At 40.9% G+C, this 15,546-nt stretch overlaps 1 protein-coding gene across 4 annotated transcripts; it reads left to right on the top strand.

Annotated features, from left to right (window-relative positions):
• Positions 1-1,450: 1,450 nt before the first annotated feature.
• Positions 1,451-8,989, top strand: LOC146705490 (uncharacterized). Of its 4 annotated transcripts, XR_014921370.1 has the most exons (6): positions 1,472-2,028; positions 3,123-3,270; positions 3,368-3,448; positions 3,537-3,596; positions 4,483-6,196; positions 8,144-8,190. XR_014921370.1 is itself a non-coding variant. In XM_085463172.1 (5 exons), the coding sequence occupies exons 1-5, from the start codon at positions 1,810-1,812 to the stop codon at positions 8,230-8,232; spliced, it is 597 nt and encodes a 198-aa protein (XP_085319298.1). In that variant the 5' UTR covers positions 1,451-1,809; the 3' UTR covers positions 8,233-8,989. The 4 variants fall into 4 exon arrangements, 3 of the variants coding, with proteins under 3 accessions (XP_085319298.1, XP_085319297.1, XP_085319296.1); XM_085463172.1 differs by lacking the exon at positions 4,483-6,196 and having other exon boundaries at positions 1,451-2,028; positions 8,144-8,989; XM_085463171.1 differs by lacking the exon at positions 8,144-8,190 and having other exon boundaries at positions 1,453-2,028; positions 3,129-3,270; positions 4,483-4,707.
• Positions 8,990-15,546: the final 6,557 nt, after the last annotated feature.

Raw genomic sequence — 15,546 nt, 5'->3', positions numbered from 1 at the left:
GTTGAAATCACATTGCCAGAGATTACTGCACTGCTACGGAGTCTCCGACTGTTCCTGGAGGGCATGCATATACCTGTGTACTGGAGGTTCTTCAAGCAACCAGTCTGAAAGAGCTCATCCGAGGCACGGTCAGTGGATTGGTGCTAGCTGTGTCATGTGTACAGTGTCTGATTGGGTGCAGAACTTAGTTGACTGCTGACCAGGGAGTCTTGAATATTTGTTCACAGTGGCTAAGTTCGTCACTCATACAGAGACGATCGGCATTTTTTTTTTAACTTGGCGACTGGCTCTATTGAAGACTGTTTTATGAGGACATTACACTCCTGCCATGTTTTGTTCATTATGTAGAATTTCACCTTGTGACTATCAGGGGTCACATGTGGAGTCTCTTTACCATCTTCACGATCCCCTGAGAAAACATCTGGCCTCCCCCTCGTGCTTTCTGAGCTGACAGCAGTTTGATCAAATACACTGGCTCAGTTCAGCAGGAACGAGAGTTTAGTCAGCGGGCATCATCTTAATGCCAGATGAGCAAATTTATCCACAAAGAATTGGAAGTGTTTGTTTTTCCAAATCTTCAGTTTGACATTTTGGTGTTTACCCTTTTCCTGAAAGGAGTCAATTTCCTTTTAACGACTTTTCTTTTCCCATGTCTGCAATTTGCCAGATTTTCTCTACCTGTGCCTTGTTCCCACCCGAAGTCTGGCCTGTCCCTCTAATGCCCTCATACATTGTGTGTGTGTGTGTGTGGGGGGGGGGGGGCTGTGAGTACAGCAACTTTTGGTCATCAGTAAGTGCCAACAAATATCTTTATTCTTCTACCTGCCAGCCCTCTGTCTGCATTTTGGGTCACAAACAAGACATTTTTCCTGTACAAGTCACAAAATGACAATTTTAAAAGCTGCTGGAAGGTCATGATGGAGGACCTGCCGATTGCTTCACGACAGCGGAAATTTCAGTTGGAAGACCTGTGAAGTACCTCAACAAATGAAGCCACGAACATCCATAAAACAGCATGTTTTAAAGTATTAAGGCTATTTTTTTTTTCCATTTTTGAAGATCTGATTTCTTGTCTATACTTCCTGGATTTGGAGGGGAAAATGTCATTTAAAAACATATTTCCCCATCAGAGGTACATTTGTAATGTGTACCACACTTAGTCTGGTGGGAAGGTTTGGTCAAATGGTGAAAAAACAAACACCTTGTATCTTTTCATGGCTTTTCTGGAAACAGTCCCCAGCTAAATCAGGTGAAGGTGTCTTAAACAGTGCAAAGTCATTTATGGTTTATGCCCTTTATGACCAGATTCTATTAAATGTAAAATTTCACTTTGTACTTGTGTAAGCACATTTAAAATTAAGGTTGTTTTTCATTTTTGTACATAACTTTATAAACAGATTTTGCACAACTGCATAGTGTTAGGTTTATAGACTTATGGATTCTGGTCTAATCTGGGAAATTTAAAGACACATGACCTACTTGTTTTGTCAGTTTTGCTGTTTGTCTGTTTGGATTGGGATGATGTTATTTTGTTCGTTTTATAAAGCATGAGCCAGTATATCCTCTGCAAAACGAGGTAATGAAACACCTTTTCTTAGTATTTAGAGGCTCGACCAGTTTAACACAAAAATCTAGTCTGTAAAGAAGTAGTACCGCTTTGTGGCCCATAGAGGGCAGCAGCGAAATGCATTTACTGTCTCTGGGAAATCAGTCGAAGAAGTAAAGAGAGGAAACAAACATGAGCTGCTGAACTTCAGCAGCAGAGGATGTCTGGTTTTATGAGTACTACGAACAAAATCACAGTCAGACATGTTCAGGCTGGAAACATTTGAGAGTCAGTTGTCGTCTGTGATGGAGACTCTGGTGGAGGCGGCCGTGACAGAGCTCGGGAGACTTCTGGAGAGGAGCTCGGCTCCGGTTGTGGCCGCTCAGCAGCGCTCAAATGCGGCTTCCGTAGTCGCCGTGAAGCGCGAGGATGAGGAGAGGGAGGTGACGCTACGCAGGCAACTCCTTCACGAGGATGTCACGGTAACCCCGCGGTCACGCGCGCACGGGAAATGTGTGCGGTTTCACTGATGACAGGAAATTTACTTTCCACTAGTTCCACTTACCCTTCTTAGCTTAAGTGTACGGTGTCCTAAAATGTATACCGTATAAGTGGCACAAATGAGCACTACGTCACCCAAAAGTCCAATCGTTTGTTTCCATGGCGACCACTCCAACCGAAATCCCATCTTAGAAGCTAATCATGAGTTAGCTTCTTCAGCCTGTCAGGGCAGATGAATGAATGAAACTTTGCTGCACATTTTGTTAAACTACAACGAACTACAAGCTCATGTTCACTCCATGGACAATTTATTAGTTACAGCTTACTAATAGTGGGTTGTAACCCATTTTCCCTGTAGAAATATCTTAATTCCTCATCTCATAGCTTCATGAAGTTGCTGGAAAAATCCCTTAGAGTTTTTGGTCCGTGGTAACATGATGGCACATCATGATGGCACAACCTTTGGAAGGTGGTGGAATGGGAGACTCGCATGTCTCCCATTCCACCACCTTACAAAGGTTCTCGATTGGATTGAGAGGTGGTGAATGTTGAGGCCATTTGAGTAAATGGTAAATGGCCTGTATTTATATAGCGCTTTACTAGTCCCTAAGGACCCCAAAGCGCTTTACATACCCAGTCATCCACCCATTCACACACACACATTCACACACTGGTGATGGCAAGCTACATTGTAGCCACAGCCACCCTGGGGCGCACTGACAGTGTACTGACAGTACAGTGAACTCATGCTCAGAGATGCTCTTCTGCACACATTAGTTGTAAAAAGTGGTTATTTGAGCAACGGTTACCATCCTATCCTGCCCATCCTCCTAGAGATGGTCATGTGCAAAACCCCAGTAGATTAGCATTTTCTTAAGTACTCAGGCCAGCCTGTGTGGCACCAACAACCTTGCAGCTCTGCTTAAATCACCTTTCTTCCTAATTCTGCTGATCTGTTTGAACTTCAGCAGATCGTATTCATCATATCTAAATCCCTAACTTTAATGCAATACTGTTATGTGATTGGCTGACTATACATTTGCAATATCATTCTGTCTTTCCTGTGATTGTACAGAACCAGTTTGCTTCCCTGATGAAAAAGTGGGCTGAAGTTGCTGTGGAGAAAATCTCCTTAATTTTCAGTGTGTCCATGAGTGACGCCAGAGATGCTCCTGCTGCAGAGAAACCCAGAGCAGGGCAGATCGATACTGGGGGCAGAAAAAGTAAATAAGCTGATGGTTTATGAGGCTTTTAATGTTCTCACTCTGGGATTTCTTTGTATATTAAACTAGGCTTTTAACTTTTGTTGTGTAAAAACAGAATCTGTGTCCAGAAAGAGAAATAACATGCAAGGATCGCAACCAGCAACAAGACAGATGAGTGATCACTTATACTGTAGAGGTATTCAGCCAGTAACCAATAAAAAAAAAACAACACTTTTTCTAAATTAAATTTTGAAAACAGTTTGGAATTTTTTGTGTGTTTTCAGAGGAGGAACAGATCGAACAGTCAACAGATGAAGCTGACCCAGAATCTGTGCCAGAACCTGGTAACTATGTTTTCTTTACAAGTTACTGCAGCTGTTTTTATACACTCTTTACTATTTTAGGGCTCAAATAAAATTAAAAGAATATAAAATAATTTTAAAAATGTACATTTTTAATATTTTGTGGACAATCCTGAAATCTGGAGCCCTCGGACATCATCAGATAATGAGTTTCCTCCTTTGCGAGGCTTTATCAGGCCTCTACTTGAGCAGTCTTCAGGTGTCAGTCGTTGGTGTTTTTTTTCTGCTCTTTAGTTTTCAGCAAGTGGAAAAAGCCACTGGGCTCAGAGAAGGTTGAATCACTTAGCCACTGCAAAATATTCCGCATCTTTACATTTCAATAGGTTCCGTCTTGTTCTCACAATGTTTTGGGCTATTTTCCATCTGCTTTGTGAAGCAATATCCAGTTAGTTTTGCTGTGCTCAGCTGAATCTGGCGTATGATTTTTGATATTCATACTTTCATTTACCTTCTTTATTTATGAAGCTTTAATGAAGAACTGCTCATGCTTGACCGTAAAACAACTGACTGAATTATGACTTTGTATTTGAGTCCCTGAAAACAGGACTGTGCAGTAATTATGGCTTTATTTTTCCAATATTTACGTTATAAAAATGCAAGCATTATCAGAACTTTAAGCACATAATCATGATGTAACTGCGATCTAACATATGTGTAGCACACAACTGTAATAGCAAAACTAGCTGCAGTGTCCAGATAAATGAATCAGGTTATACATTTAAACACAGTGGGATCCTCTGTTTAGGAGTTTGACTTTTTATAACAGCAGTATTACTAAAGTAGCATGTTTGCAGTGTGGCATTAAAGTCTTTGAAATGGATAGGTTGGTGTTACTCTCTTGTTAGTTCTAGTGTTGTTTTTGTTTCAGCTGATCCAGCATCACATGAGGAAAATAGCTCTGAAGTCCTCTCTGAACCTGAAGTCACAATAGCAGATCCTGAACCAGCCTCCAGTGTCATTGAGGAAAATGGCGTCCAAAAAGACGCTGAGCATGAATGCACTGCTGTGAAAATCGGAAGGAAGTAGCCCACCAAGGACTTCACATGTCCTACATGTGGCAAAGCATTTGCTCTGAAGTGTTTGATGAACAGACACTGCCTGACTCACTCCAAGCCTCACCTTTGCTCTGAGTGCGGCAAGCGCTTTGCTGGACTCCGTGGGCTCATTGCACATTCGAGAAAGCACACCGAGAAAGTGCGGAACGGAATTTGCGTACAAATCAACCTTCCACAGGCACATGCGTCAGCACAACCTAAACAAACTGATCACCCACACGTGCTCGCTGTGCGAGGAGCAGTTCACGGGGAAACAGGCGTTTCAGCGACACATTTGTTGCGCGTTGAAGAAGACATTTGTTTGCTCACTTTGCCCAGAGACCTTCGAGTGCAGGCAGAGCTTGGACGATCATGAGAATCTTCATTCAGGAAACAGAGATTTTGTCTGCAAAATGTGCGGCAAGACCTTCTTCTCGTCCGCATCTTTGGCCGCTCACCGAGTTACCCACACACAAAAGGAAAACTGCGAGGTGCTCAGCCTCAGTTTCAGTGACACGAGCAAAAACGCCGGAGAAAAGCTTTTCACCTGCGAGGTGTGTGGCAAAGGATGCAGTCACAGGAGCGCCCTGAAGCATCACATGCTGATCCACACGGGCGAGAGGCCATACGTCTGCGAGACCTGCGGCAAACGCTGTGGACACGCCAGTGCACTTCAGAACCACATGAGGATCCACACGGGCAAGAAACCAGGAGAGAAGCCCGTCTGCAACGTGTGCGGCAAGAAATTCCGCTGCATGGTCAATCTCAAGTATCACACGAGTGTGCACACGGGGGAAAGGCCGTACGCCTGCGATCAGTGCGACAAGAGATTCAGCAACCCGAGCAATCTGAAGATGCACATGATGACGCACTCAGAGGAAAAGATGCACAGCTGCAGCATCTGTGGCAGGAAGTTCACGCAGCTCTACAGCCTGAAGCTGCACAGGCAGGTGCACGCGGGAGAACGGCCATATCACTGCGTCGTCTGTGGGAAAACTTTCATAACCAACAGCGTGTTCAGGACCCATCAGAAGGTTCACCTGCAGGAGGCAGGACAGGGGCAGACTGGAAAAACTGCAGTGAAAATCTAAAACGCTCTGTGAGGTCACTTCTTGTACTGGTTATTGGTTTAAACTCTTTCTAATGGCCAGCAGGGGGCAACTCCTCTGGTTGTAGGAAGCCATCCAGTTTAATAGGAGTTTAATAGTTTCAGGTCATACTGAATAAAGCATGAACCTACTTCTGTTAAATACGGTCATTATTAGAGTTAGAAAGGATGATAATCTAGGACATGTTCTTGAGATGATGTTCCGAAAAGGACGAAGGAAAGAATTGCAATGACTGACCAGGTCAGAGACAGTTGGCACAAAGGTCACCTGATCAGAGTAGTAACGATAAAAGTGAGAATGAGGAGAGTTTGACGGTATCGAAGTGGCAAACAACCTAAACAGAAGAGAGCAGGTAAATGAGAGATCAAGTCCAAGTTTCATCACTGATTGACGACACAGATGCTTCACCAGAAGGACTGTGTTAGAGAACCTAACAAAGGTTGGTGGGGTTAAAGTTAACTCTTAAACTTGGGCATGACGATTTTGGTGAAAATACTTTTACTGTATAATTAAATGAAAGCTTATATTCACAAATGAAGCAATTTGATTTCTGTCTGCCTACAGAAAATCATTAAAGTACCCACTTTGTTCAAATTAACTTCTTCAAAGTTAAACATTTTTTAACGAGTGGTACGTCTTCATTAGCAGCTGCTGACTCTAAGTTTCCTTTTAAAGCAGAGCTCGCTCTCAGTTTAATATATTTTTTTCACTCGATCGGTTTTACTGGAATTACACGAATTACTTACATGTTGGTAATTTCCTTTGTCATTAAACAAAGGAGGAAGTAAATAGGGAAAATGGGGAAAATAAAGAAAGCAGATAACTGAAGCGAATTAGCACTTCTTCATTGTGCCTGAAACCTTATAAAAAAACTATCAGGAAGATACACGCCTGAGGGGGAGTCTTGACATTTGGTGGCTTTTAACTCAATAATAGTTACACTTCAGTTTTTTAGTTTCAGTTTTTTGTGCTGTTGTGAAATTTTCCTCACAGTCCACTGTTAGTGGTATTATAATAAGTGGAAGTGATCCAAGCGTTCCATCACCAAAACCAAATGCAAAGCGTTGGATAAAGTGGTTGCAGTGGAGTAAACCACGCTGCCACTGGACTGTAGGGCAATGGAGATGTGTTCTTTGGAGTAACAAATCACGCCTCTCCATCTGACAATCTGATGGACATGTCTGGGTTCGGTCGTTGCCAGGAGACCGTACATGTCTAACTGCATTGTGCCAAGTGTAAAGTTTGGTGGAGGGGTGATTATGTTGTGGGGCTGTTTTTCAGGAGTTGGGCTCGGCCCCTTAGCTCCAACTCATTTTAGACAATTTAATTTTCCTAACTTTCTGGAACAGTCTGGGGATCGCCCCTTCCTCCTCTACCATGACTGCAGATCGATGCACAAAGCGAGGTCCATAAAGACATAGATGAGCGAGTTTGGTGGGGAAGAACTTGACTGGCCTGCACAGAGTTCTACCTCAAGCTGACACCTTTGAACACCTTTGGGCTGAGTTACAGTGGAGACTGCGAGCCAGGTCTTCTGTCCAGCATCAATGTCTGACCTCATAAATGCACTTCTAGAAGAACAGTGAGAAATTCCCATAAACACTCCTAAACTGTGTGGAAAGGCTTCAAAGAAGAGTTGAAGCTTCTTTAGGTCTTGTGAAGGTGGCAAACATACTGCAGGTGGTCCAGAGCAGCATAGCTTTGGATGAAGAGGATGGCTTCCTGGTGGAGATGAAGTTAAATACGTATGATGCTTAAGCCATAGACTGTATAAAAGATACATCGGAACCACTTTTTTGTTTTTGGAGCAAGAAGTGAGCATACTTATCTACAAGAGGTCAAAGTGCTGAAGTTATTTGCTAACTCCAGCAACCTGGATTCATAATGCACAGACTGCTGTTGGATAATCCACACAATGTGGACTCTTTACCTTCATCTGAATGGAAAATGTCATAAGGTCAAAGAAAGCCATGAAGGAGGATTAATGAAGATATAGGAAAAGAGAATCAACTGCACTTCACTAGGTTACTAGTATAGCTAGCTCGGTTACGAACAATTTAAATATTCCCCTTTTTGTTTAATCTTCAAGTGTGAATCTCTATAATGGCTAAAAAAATCATCATATAAAACAATCTAACAGTGACAAAATTCCTCAAGCCACATATTTGTGTAGTTATAGATGCATTTTTGAAGAAATACATTGAAAAATAATGTAAATATGTGACCTTCCCTAATATTTACATCTTCATATTTAATATTTTTGTGATCATTGCTGATTACACGGAGCTAAGAAAAGTAATTATGTTGTTTAGAAATATTTAAATGAGTGTCACTGAATCCAGACCTATTAAAGTGAGTCACTGTGCTCTGTTATGTCATCCACTAGATGGAGGTAGAGGCTCAACACAAGAAGCTACAGCAGTAACATTCAGCTCCACTAAGGTGCAACATGATGCTCCTTCAGAGACTGTATGATTATCTGTTGATACTGTCTAACATATTGCTACACAGTGACCTTTAGCAGCTTTACCTTGGCAATGGATCTATTAGAAATCTATGAAACCTGTCCAGCTGTAAAATCTGTGTTTGAGTTAAAGAACTTGGGACTTTCTAGTTATTTATTATTATTGTTTTCTTCTTGCAGCTATTTTAACATTTATCACTTTTGTTTATGTCTTTTCTTTCAAATATTTCAAGGTAAAGGCAAAAACACAGAAATTCAAAACTTTTTCTTTTTAGGTCAATTGAAGATTAAGCAAAGTCTGAAAGGTTGCTGCCAGAAGAAACTTTATTTCTTGAAAACATGAAAAATAGTGCAGAATTCTGGTTTCTCGTGGCTGGAACAGCGCTGAGTATTTCCCTGTGTGAGTCCTGCACTAAGCGGGTCACACGCTTCTAATACCAGTTTATTGCATTTAGTCTAACCTTTCTGAGAGCTCTGCTTAATGCGGCTAAGAATTCAGTGTTTTCACAGAGATTAAACTCCCACTGGCTCAGAGGTGAAGTTCTCTTAGCAGGACGTGTGTTTAAAGGAAATGTAAGACACACAGTGTTCCTCATTTAGTTTATTATCTGAACAACTGAATATTGATTATGCAAAAAAATATATATACGTATGTAAGTTCTATTCTTAGTTAGCGTATTGTCTGTCTTGTCTTAATGTTGGTTTAAAATGGAGCACTGTAACAAAAAATAATTTCCCCCAGGGATCAATAAAGTATTCTGATTCTGATTCTGATGAAGTTATGGATATTATATATATTAAAGACCAACTACTGTCTGACAGCTGCTGGACAGTGGTGACTATGGCGGTAGTACTTTTGATTCAGCGCATTTAGTAAAGTTAAATGTGAAGGAATTCATTCATATGCTCAAAAAAGTGTTTTAGTTCAAACACGCCCAGCTAACTATCCAATAGTTACTAGAGATGGACCGATCCGATATTACGTATCGGTATCGGTCCGATACTGACCTAAATTACTGGATCGGATATCGGAGAAAAATAAAAAATGTAATCCGATCCATTAAATATCACGAAAGCACCTCACAAAACTTGCAACGCGCCGTAACTCGCCTCAGAACGTTAACACGTCGGAGCAGTAGGCATCACGTGATAGAGCGGCTGTGGCATGCGGGACCTGTCGGTGGTCTGGATAGCATTTGGAGCTTCGCTAGCAACCCGGCATTTCATCTCCGACAAAGTTATCCCGAGAGAAGTAAAGCAAGTGTGTAAGTCCATCTCTGAATGTTTGTAAAGCATTCCTGCGTTAAGCTTAACAAGCGATATATGGAGCAACTGCCTCCTCTTGCTGCTACTTCAATCATGAAACTGCTTAACGATCAGCTGATCGGCTTTTCTGTCGCGAGTCCGTCTCTCTTCTTTGTTTTTGGCCCACTTTGCACCAGAAAGAGGAAACCAGCGGCTGAACAACAGCAGCACGTTTAAGCTTGATAAGCTGTTAGAATTTATTTAATATTACTTTCTACACCAGGATCTTTTTCTACGTAGCTGACGGCTGTAACTGTGCAGGGCGGATCTAGCAAAGTTTAGCCAGGGGGGCCGATAGGGCATGAACAGGGAAAAGGGGCACAAAGACACACTTTTCTTTATTCTCATTTAAAATGTCTAGCTTTTAATAAATAATTATCCGAATCTTACACCCAAAGTTTTAATTTGATGTAAAATGAATAGAAGTCAATTACTGTATATAGTGACTATTAAGTCTAATATATATACCCTAGTAAGCTATAGTACTTTTTACTTTGGGAAGGTACCATCTGTGCAGTCTGCAATTTTGTTGAAGAAAGATGTTGAATCTATTTAATATTTCTTGAAAAATAATTGATTTCTGTGCATTTTTTTTCACACTGCATCAAATTAAGGTTGATTACGTCGATTAAGCATCATGAGGTGGAGCGTGAGGGGTGGTTTTGTTGTCAACAGTTTTGTTGATTAAAAAACACTATATCAGATTCATATCGGTATCGGCAGATATCCAAATTTATGATATCGGTATCGGACATAAAAAAGTGGTATCGTGCCATCTCTAATAGTTACTAATTTTAAAGTATTACTTTGCTGTTTGTGCCGCACATTTTAATCTTTTAGGATAAATTTCATGTGGTGGATTTAGTGTTAAACAGTGGCTGTAATCAGTGTTTTTATGCTGACAACAAAACGTATGAACACATTTGTTTTTGGGTTAGTGGCATTGCTTCAAATAAATGTGTCAAATTCTTTGACTACCAAAAATATATCACTTATACTACTGAAAGGTTCTGTTTTTTCACTATAACTATATAAATTTCGTTTTTTGTGGGTTTTTTTTCCACATTATAGACCCACAGTTTAAAAAAAAAAGTTAAAAAAGGAAAAAACAAACAAACCCCAATGTGAATAACAAGAACTTTGTGCTTTATAATATACGACAGTTTGGTAAAAAAGCTTACAGAACTTTTTTCGTACTTTTATACATTTATTTCTCCTTTTATTTACTACAGCTGTCACGGTTCTGGGTCATTTTGACCCAGTATTTTGAGTTCTCGTGTTTTGGTTTAATTTTGTATTTTGTGTATATTCTGACTGTTGTGCCTTGTTGATTATTATTAGAATTCTATGTTTCAGTTTATTCTGTTTTAGGGTTTAGTTCTTAGGTGTTGTTCTTATGCCCTCATGTTTAGTTTAGGTTTAGTTCTGTGCTTAGTCTTCTCTGCCTGTGTGTTCCCTCTGTGTAAAGTCTGTGTTTCTTATTCTGCGTCCTTGTGAATTGTTTCCTGTTTTATCTTGAAGGGTTATGTCAGTGTTTCTAGCTTCGCTCCCCCTGTCTCGTTAGGTCTTATTTCTCCCAGCTGTGTTCCCCTTCTGTGTCTCGTTCCCTCGTCCCTTGTGTATTTAAGCCTTGCGTTTCCCTCTGTTGGTGGCTGGTTCATCTGCGTGTCTACCCCTGTATTTCTATTGTGTCTTTCTCCATGTTCCACGTCTCAGGTTTTCATATTTCAGGTTTCTCGTTGCAGGTTTTTGATCCTTTCATTATTATTTTGTAGCTGTTCCCTGTTTAGGTTTTTGTTAGCGTAGTTCCCTGCAGTGCTCTGCTTTGGTTTATATTTTGCCTTTCATTGTTAATAAACTTTCTCACAGCTACGCTGTTGTCCATGCTTGTGTTTGGGTCCAAATCCTCCTTCTTTACACTCGATGTAAAATGAGTTAGAAATCCCTGGATTAAACGATTAAGCCATTATTCTTATTGTATTAATGTAAAACTGTAACTGTGTCTAAGACATTTCAAATCATACTGCAAAAACAGCGTCACCTACAGTGACAAGTGGCAAGATTGGATTTATTCCCCATTAAACACAATTTAGATGAGATGGTTGACCTGGTCAGTTATTAGTCAAGACTAGCACTGGCTAGCTAGTTTGGTTACCAAGTTACTAGGGAAAAATCTGTATTGTGTGGCCAGTTGTTGAGTTGTTTCTGGCTGTTAGTGGGTGAAACAAAAGTGACATTACAAATGTGTGATTGCTTTAGTCACTAGCAGATTGTCTGGTCACCTGTAGTTTGCATGGAGATGCCAACTCCTCCCTGAACGCTCGCCAACTAACCACCTAGCTACTACCAAAACCAAAACCTTTTGAAAACCCAAAGCTTTTACCTTGAAGGAAAATATGCTGCATTTCCAGTTTGCATCAGACTGCTTCAGATTTCACTGGAACTCAGAAAGTAAATGGCAAATGTTTGGAGAGAAGTCAGCATCTTCCATGCCGACTACTCAGTCAGTAACCAGGTTCTGGGCCTTTTTGGTCATGAACAGTCATACAAGTTATAGTAATATACGCAGTTGTCATGAATAGAAAATTAATTGTTTATTTATACTGTAAAGTTGTGCATTTTAACATGGGAGTCAGTGGAAATTCACTCTGTTTTGTAGTCGGCCTCAAGTGGCCATTTGGGGAACTGCAGTTTTCTTAAGCGGTTTCATTAATTAAAGTAATTTAAAATGTTTACTTACATGCCTAGCTGTGTATTTGATTTGGTAAGACTTGTAAATACCACTGTAAATAACCTTATCTTTTAGCCTTGAAAAAGAAGTACAAAGTCACTGTGATTTCACACACTGATTTGTGGAATACTGTTTTGAAGATTGAGGTTTGTCAGTAGCAATGTGCAAGTGATTTAAAACTAGTGACAGAGACCATAAAATTACTAGCACAATTTTTACTGAAGAGATAAATCAAACAATAAGTAGGCTAACTTTCTATAACCATTATCTTTTGTTTTGGTTTCTTTCTGCTCCAGCTGGTCAGGAGAAATAATGCAGGTTTCAGGCACTTCTAGACTGTCATCTTGGTTTAGACTCAGGGTCTATGTTCATCTTTTATATACAGTCCAATATACAGCAATAACCGATAATTTGAAATGATGCTGTCTGCCAGATTGACCTCCAGCAACCTTCATTTCTTGCCCACTGTGGCTCCCTATGTGCTGTCTAACTGTGATTAATGGTAGGCGGTTTCAGGGGTCACTACCCTGACAGTTAGCTGAAGCCATGTGGTTGTGCCACTGACTTCAGAGTGATGAACTGTTGGGACAGAACAGGCCATCAGCATGCAGGGAGAGGTGCTTTCCTCCCGATCATTTGATCCAAGTTCCAGATTTAGTAGCAGGTTATCATACCTTCACTATCAGAGCAGCATTTTGGAGGGACCCATCTACAGATAAGAAGAGAGAAAAGGTGGTTTCTTCGTTTGAGCTTAATTTAAAAACTCAGTCATGGATGAAGGGTTGAGTAAGTGATTGACTGGATACATAAACAAATGACTGGGTAAATAAAAAGTCTGTGTGTGGATGGATGTAAGGGTGTGTGACAGATGGACAGTTGGATGGAAAATTAATTTAAGATGGGGAAAAACTGAACTGGTAATTGAGAGACTTAGTAGTGTAGACAAAAGAATAATAGATGGTTGGCAGAATTCATTTGAGTTTAACAGATGGATGGATTTACACATTTAGAAATGCACTGCATGATGGGTAAAAGGATGGATGGATGACTTTAGGATAAAAGATAGAAAAGATAGATAAAGGTAGGATAATGTAGGATGTATCAAAAGGATGGTTGGATCTCTGAGAGATAAATTGTAGGCTCTGTTATAGAATTATTGAGGGTTGAATAAATTTATAAAGGACTGATGAAAGGTTTTAAGTAAATGGTAGGATGGCTAATAAGGGTGGATAGATAATAGTAGGATGAGCATGAATTTAGGATAAGATAGTTTAAGGGACTGATGGGTCATTGAGAGATAAGTCTTAGGATCTGCACAGAATAGAAGCTGATAAATTTTGGATGGTTTAAAAAAAGATGACGATTCACAGATATAAATATGGTAGAATGGGTAAAAGTTTGGCTGAGTCACTGAGAGATAAATGGTAGGCTGGATAAAACAATTAAAATTTAGAAGGATTTAAAGGAGGAATGGAAGGTTCATAGATTTTAAAATTGTGCTAAGGGCAAATGGGTAAATGGAGGATGGCGGTTAAAAGAAACAATGGGGTAATGCAATGGATGGTTGGACACATTTTGAATAGTTTAATGCAGCGGTCCTCAACCTTTTTTGCACCACGGATAGGTTTATGCCTGACATTATTTTCACAGACTGGCCTTTAAGGTGTCGCAGATAAATACAACAAAATAAAACCAGTAGTGGTACCAAAAAAAAGAAGATTTATTCATAACACACGGAAAAAGGCCCAGGGAAACAGAGTTGACTATAAAAATGATTAAAAAAAAAAAAAAAAAGATTAAAAACCCTGAAAACCATAAATTTCACACCTGAGCCTCAACTCTCACAACCCGGTACCAAACGACTCATGGCCCGGTACCGGTCCATGGCCCACGGGTTGGGGACCGCTGGTTTAATGGATCCATAGAAGGATGGAAGGGTGGATGTACAGTTAGATGGAAAAAGGAATGTAGGATGGTTTGAAGTATGCACAGATCATTGAGACCTACAGTGGGGCAAAAAAGTATTTAGTCAGCCACCGATTGTGCAAGTTCCCCCACTTAAAATGATGACAGAGGTCAGTAATTTGCACCAGAGGTACACTTCAACTGTGAGAGACAGAATGTGGAAAAAAAAATCCATGAATTCACATGGTAGGATTTGTAAAGAATTTATTCGTAAATTAGGGTGGAAAATAAGTATTTGGTCACCTCAAACAAGGAAAATCTCTGGCTCTCACAGACCTGTAACGTCTTCTGTAAGAAGCTTTTCTGTCCCCCACTCGTTACCTGTATGAATGGCACCTGTTTGAACTCATCATCTGTATAAAAGACACCTGTCCACAGCCTCAAACAGTCAGACTCCAAACTCCGCCATGGCCAAGACCAAAGAGCTTTCGAAGGACACCAGGAAAAGTATTGTAGACCTGCACCAGACTGGGAAGAGTGAATCTACAATAGGCAAGCAGCTTGGTGTGAAAAAATCAACTGTGGGAGCAATCATCAGAAAATGGAAGACATACAAGACCACTGATAATCTCCCTCCATCTGGGGCTCCACGCAAGATCTCATCCCGTGGGGTCAAAATGATCATGAGAACGGTGAGCAAAGATCCCAGAACCACACGGGGGGACCTGGTGAATGACCTGCAGAGAGCTGGGACCAAAGTAACAAAGGTCACCATCAGTAACACACTACAACGGCAGGGAATCAAATCCCGCAGTGCCAGACGTGTTCCGCTGCTGAAGCCAGTGCATGTCCAGGCCCGTCTGAAGTTTGCCAGAGAGCACATGGATGATACAGCAGAGGATTGGGAGAATGTCATGTGGTCAGATGAAACCAAAGTAGAACTTTTTGGTATAAACTCAACTCGTCGTGTTTGGAGGAAGAAGAATACTGAGTTGCATCCCAAGAACACCATACCTACTGTGAAGCATGGGGGTGGAAACATCATGCTATGGGGCTGTTTTTCTGCCAAGGGGACAGGACGACTGATCCGTGTTAAGGACAGAATGAATGGGGCCATGTATCGTGAGATTTTGAGCCAAAACCTCCTTCCATCAGTGAGAAATTTGAAGATGAAACGAGGCTGGGTCTTCCAACATGACAATGATCCAAAACACACCGCCCGGGCAACAAAGGAGTGGCTTCGTAAGAAGCATTTGAAAGTCCTGGAGTGGCCTAGCCAGTCTCCAGACCTCAACCCCATAGAAAATCTGTGGCGGGAGTTGAAAGTCCGTGTTGCTCGGCGACAGCCCCAAAACATCACTGCTCTCGAGAAGATCTGCATGGA

The sequence above is a fragment of the Copadichromis virginalis genome, linkage group LG7 (assembly GCF_057382275.1).
Source record: "Copadichromis virginalis isolate Kocher_CV1m ecotype Utaka linkage group LG7, C_Virginalis_male_GT1.1, whole genome shotgun sequence".
Taxonomy (NCBI): domain Eukaryota; kingdom Metazoa; phylum Chordata; class Actinopteri; order Cichliformes; family Cichlidae; genus Copadichromis; species Copadichromis virginalis.
The sequence above is the reverse complement of the archived record's forward strand: the minus strand, read 5'-3'. Positions and strand labels throughout refer to the sequence as shown.

Excerpts from the sequence above, each read along its gene's own strand:
- LOC146705490 (XM_085463170.1), top strand. The coding sequence starts at position 4,852 with ATGCGTCAGCACAACCTAAACAAACTGATCACCCACACGTGCTCGCTG.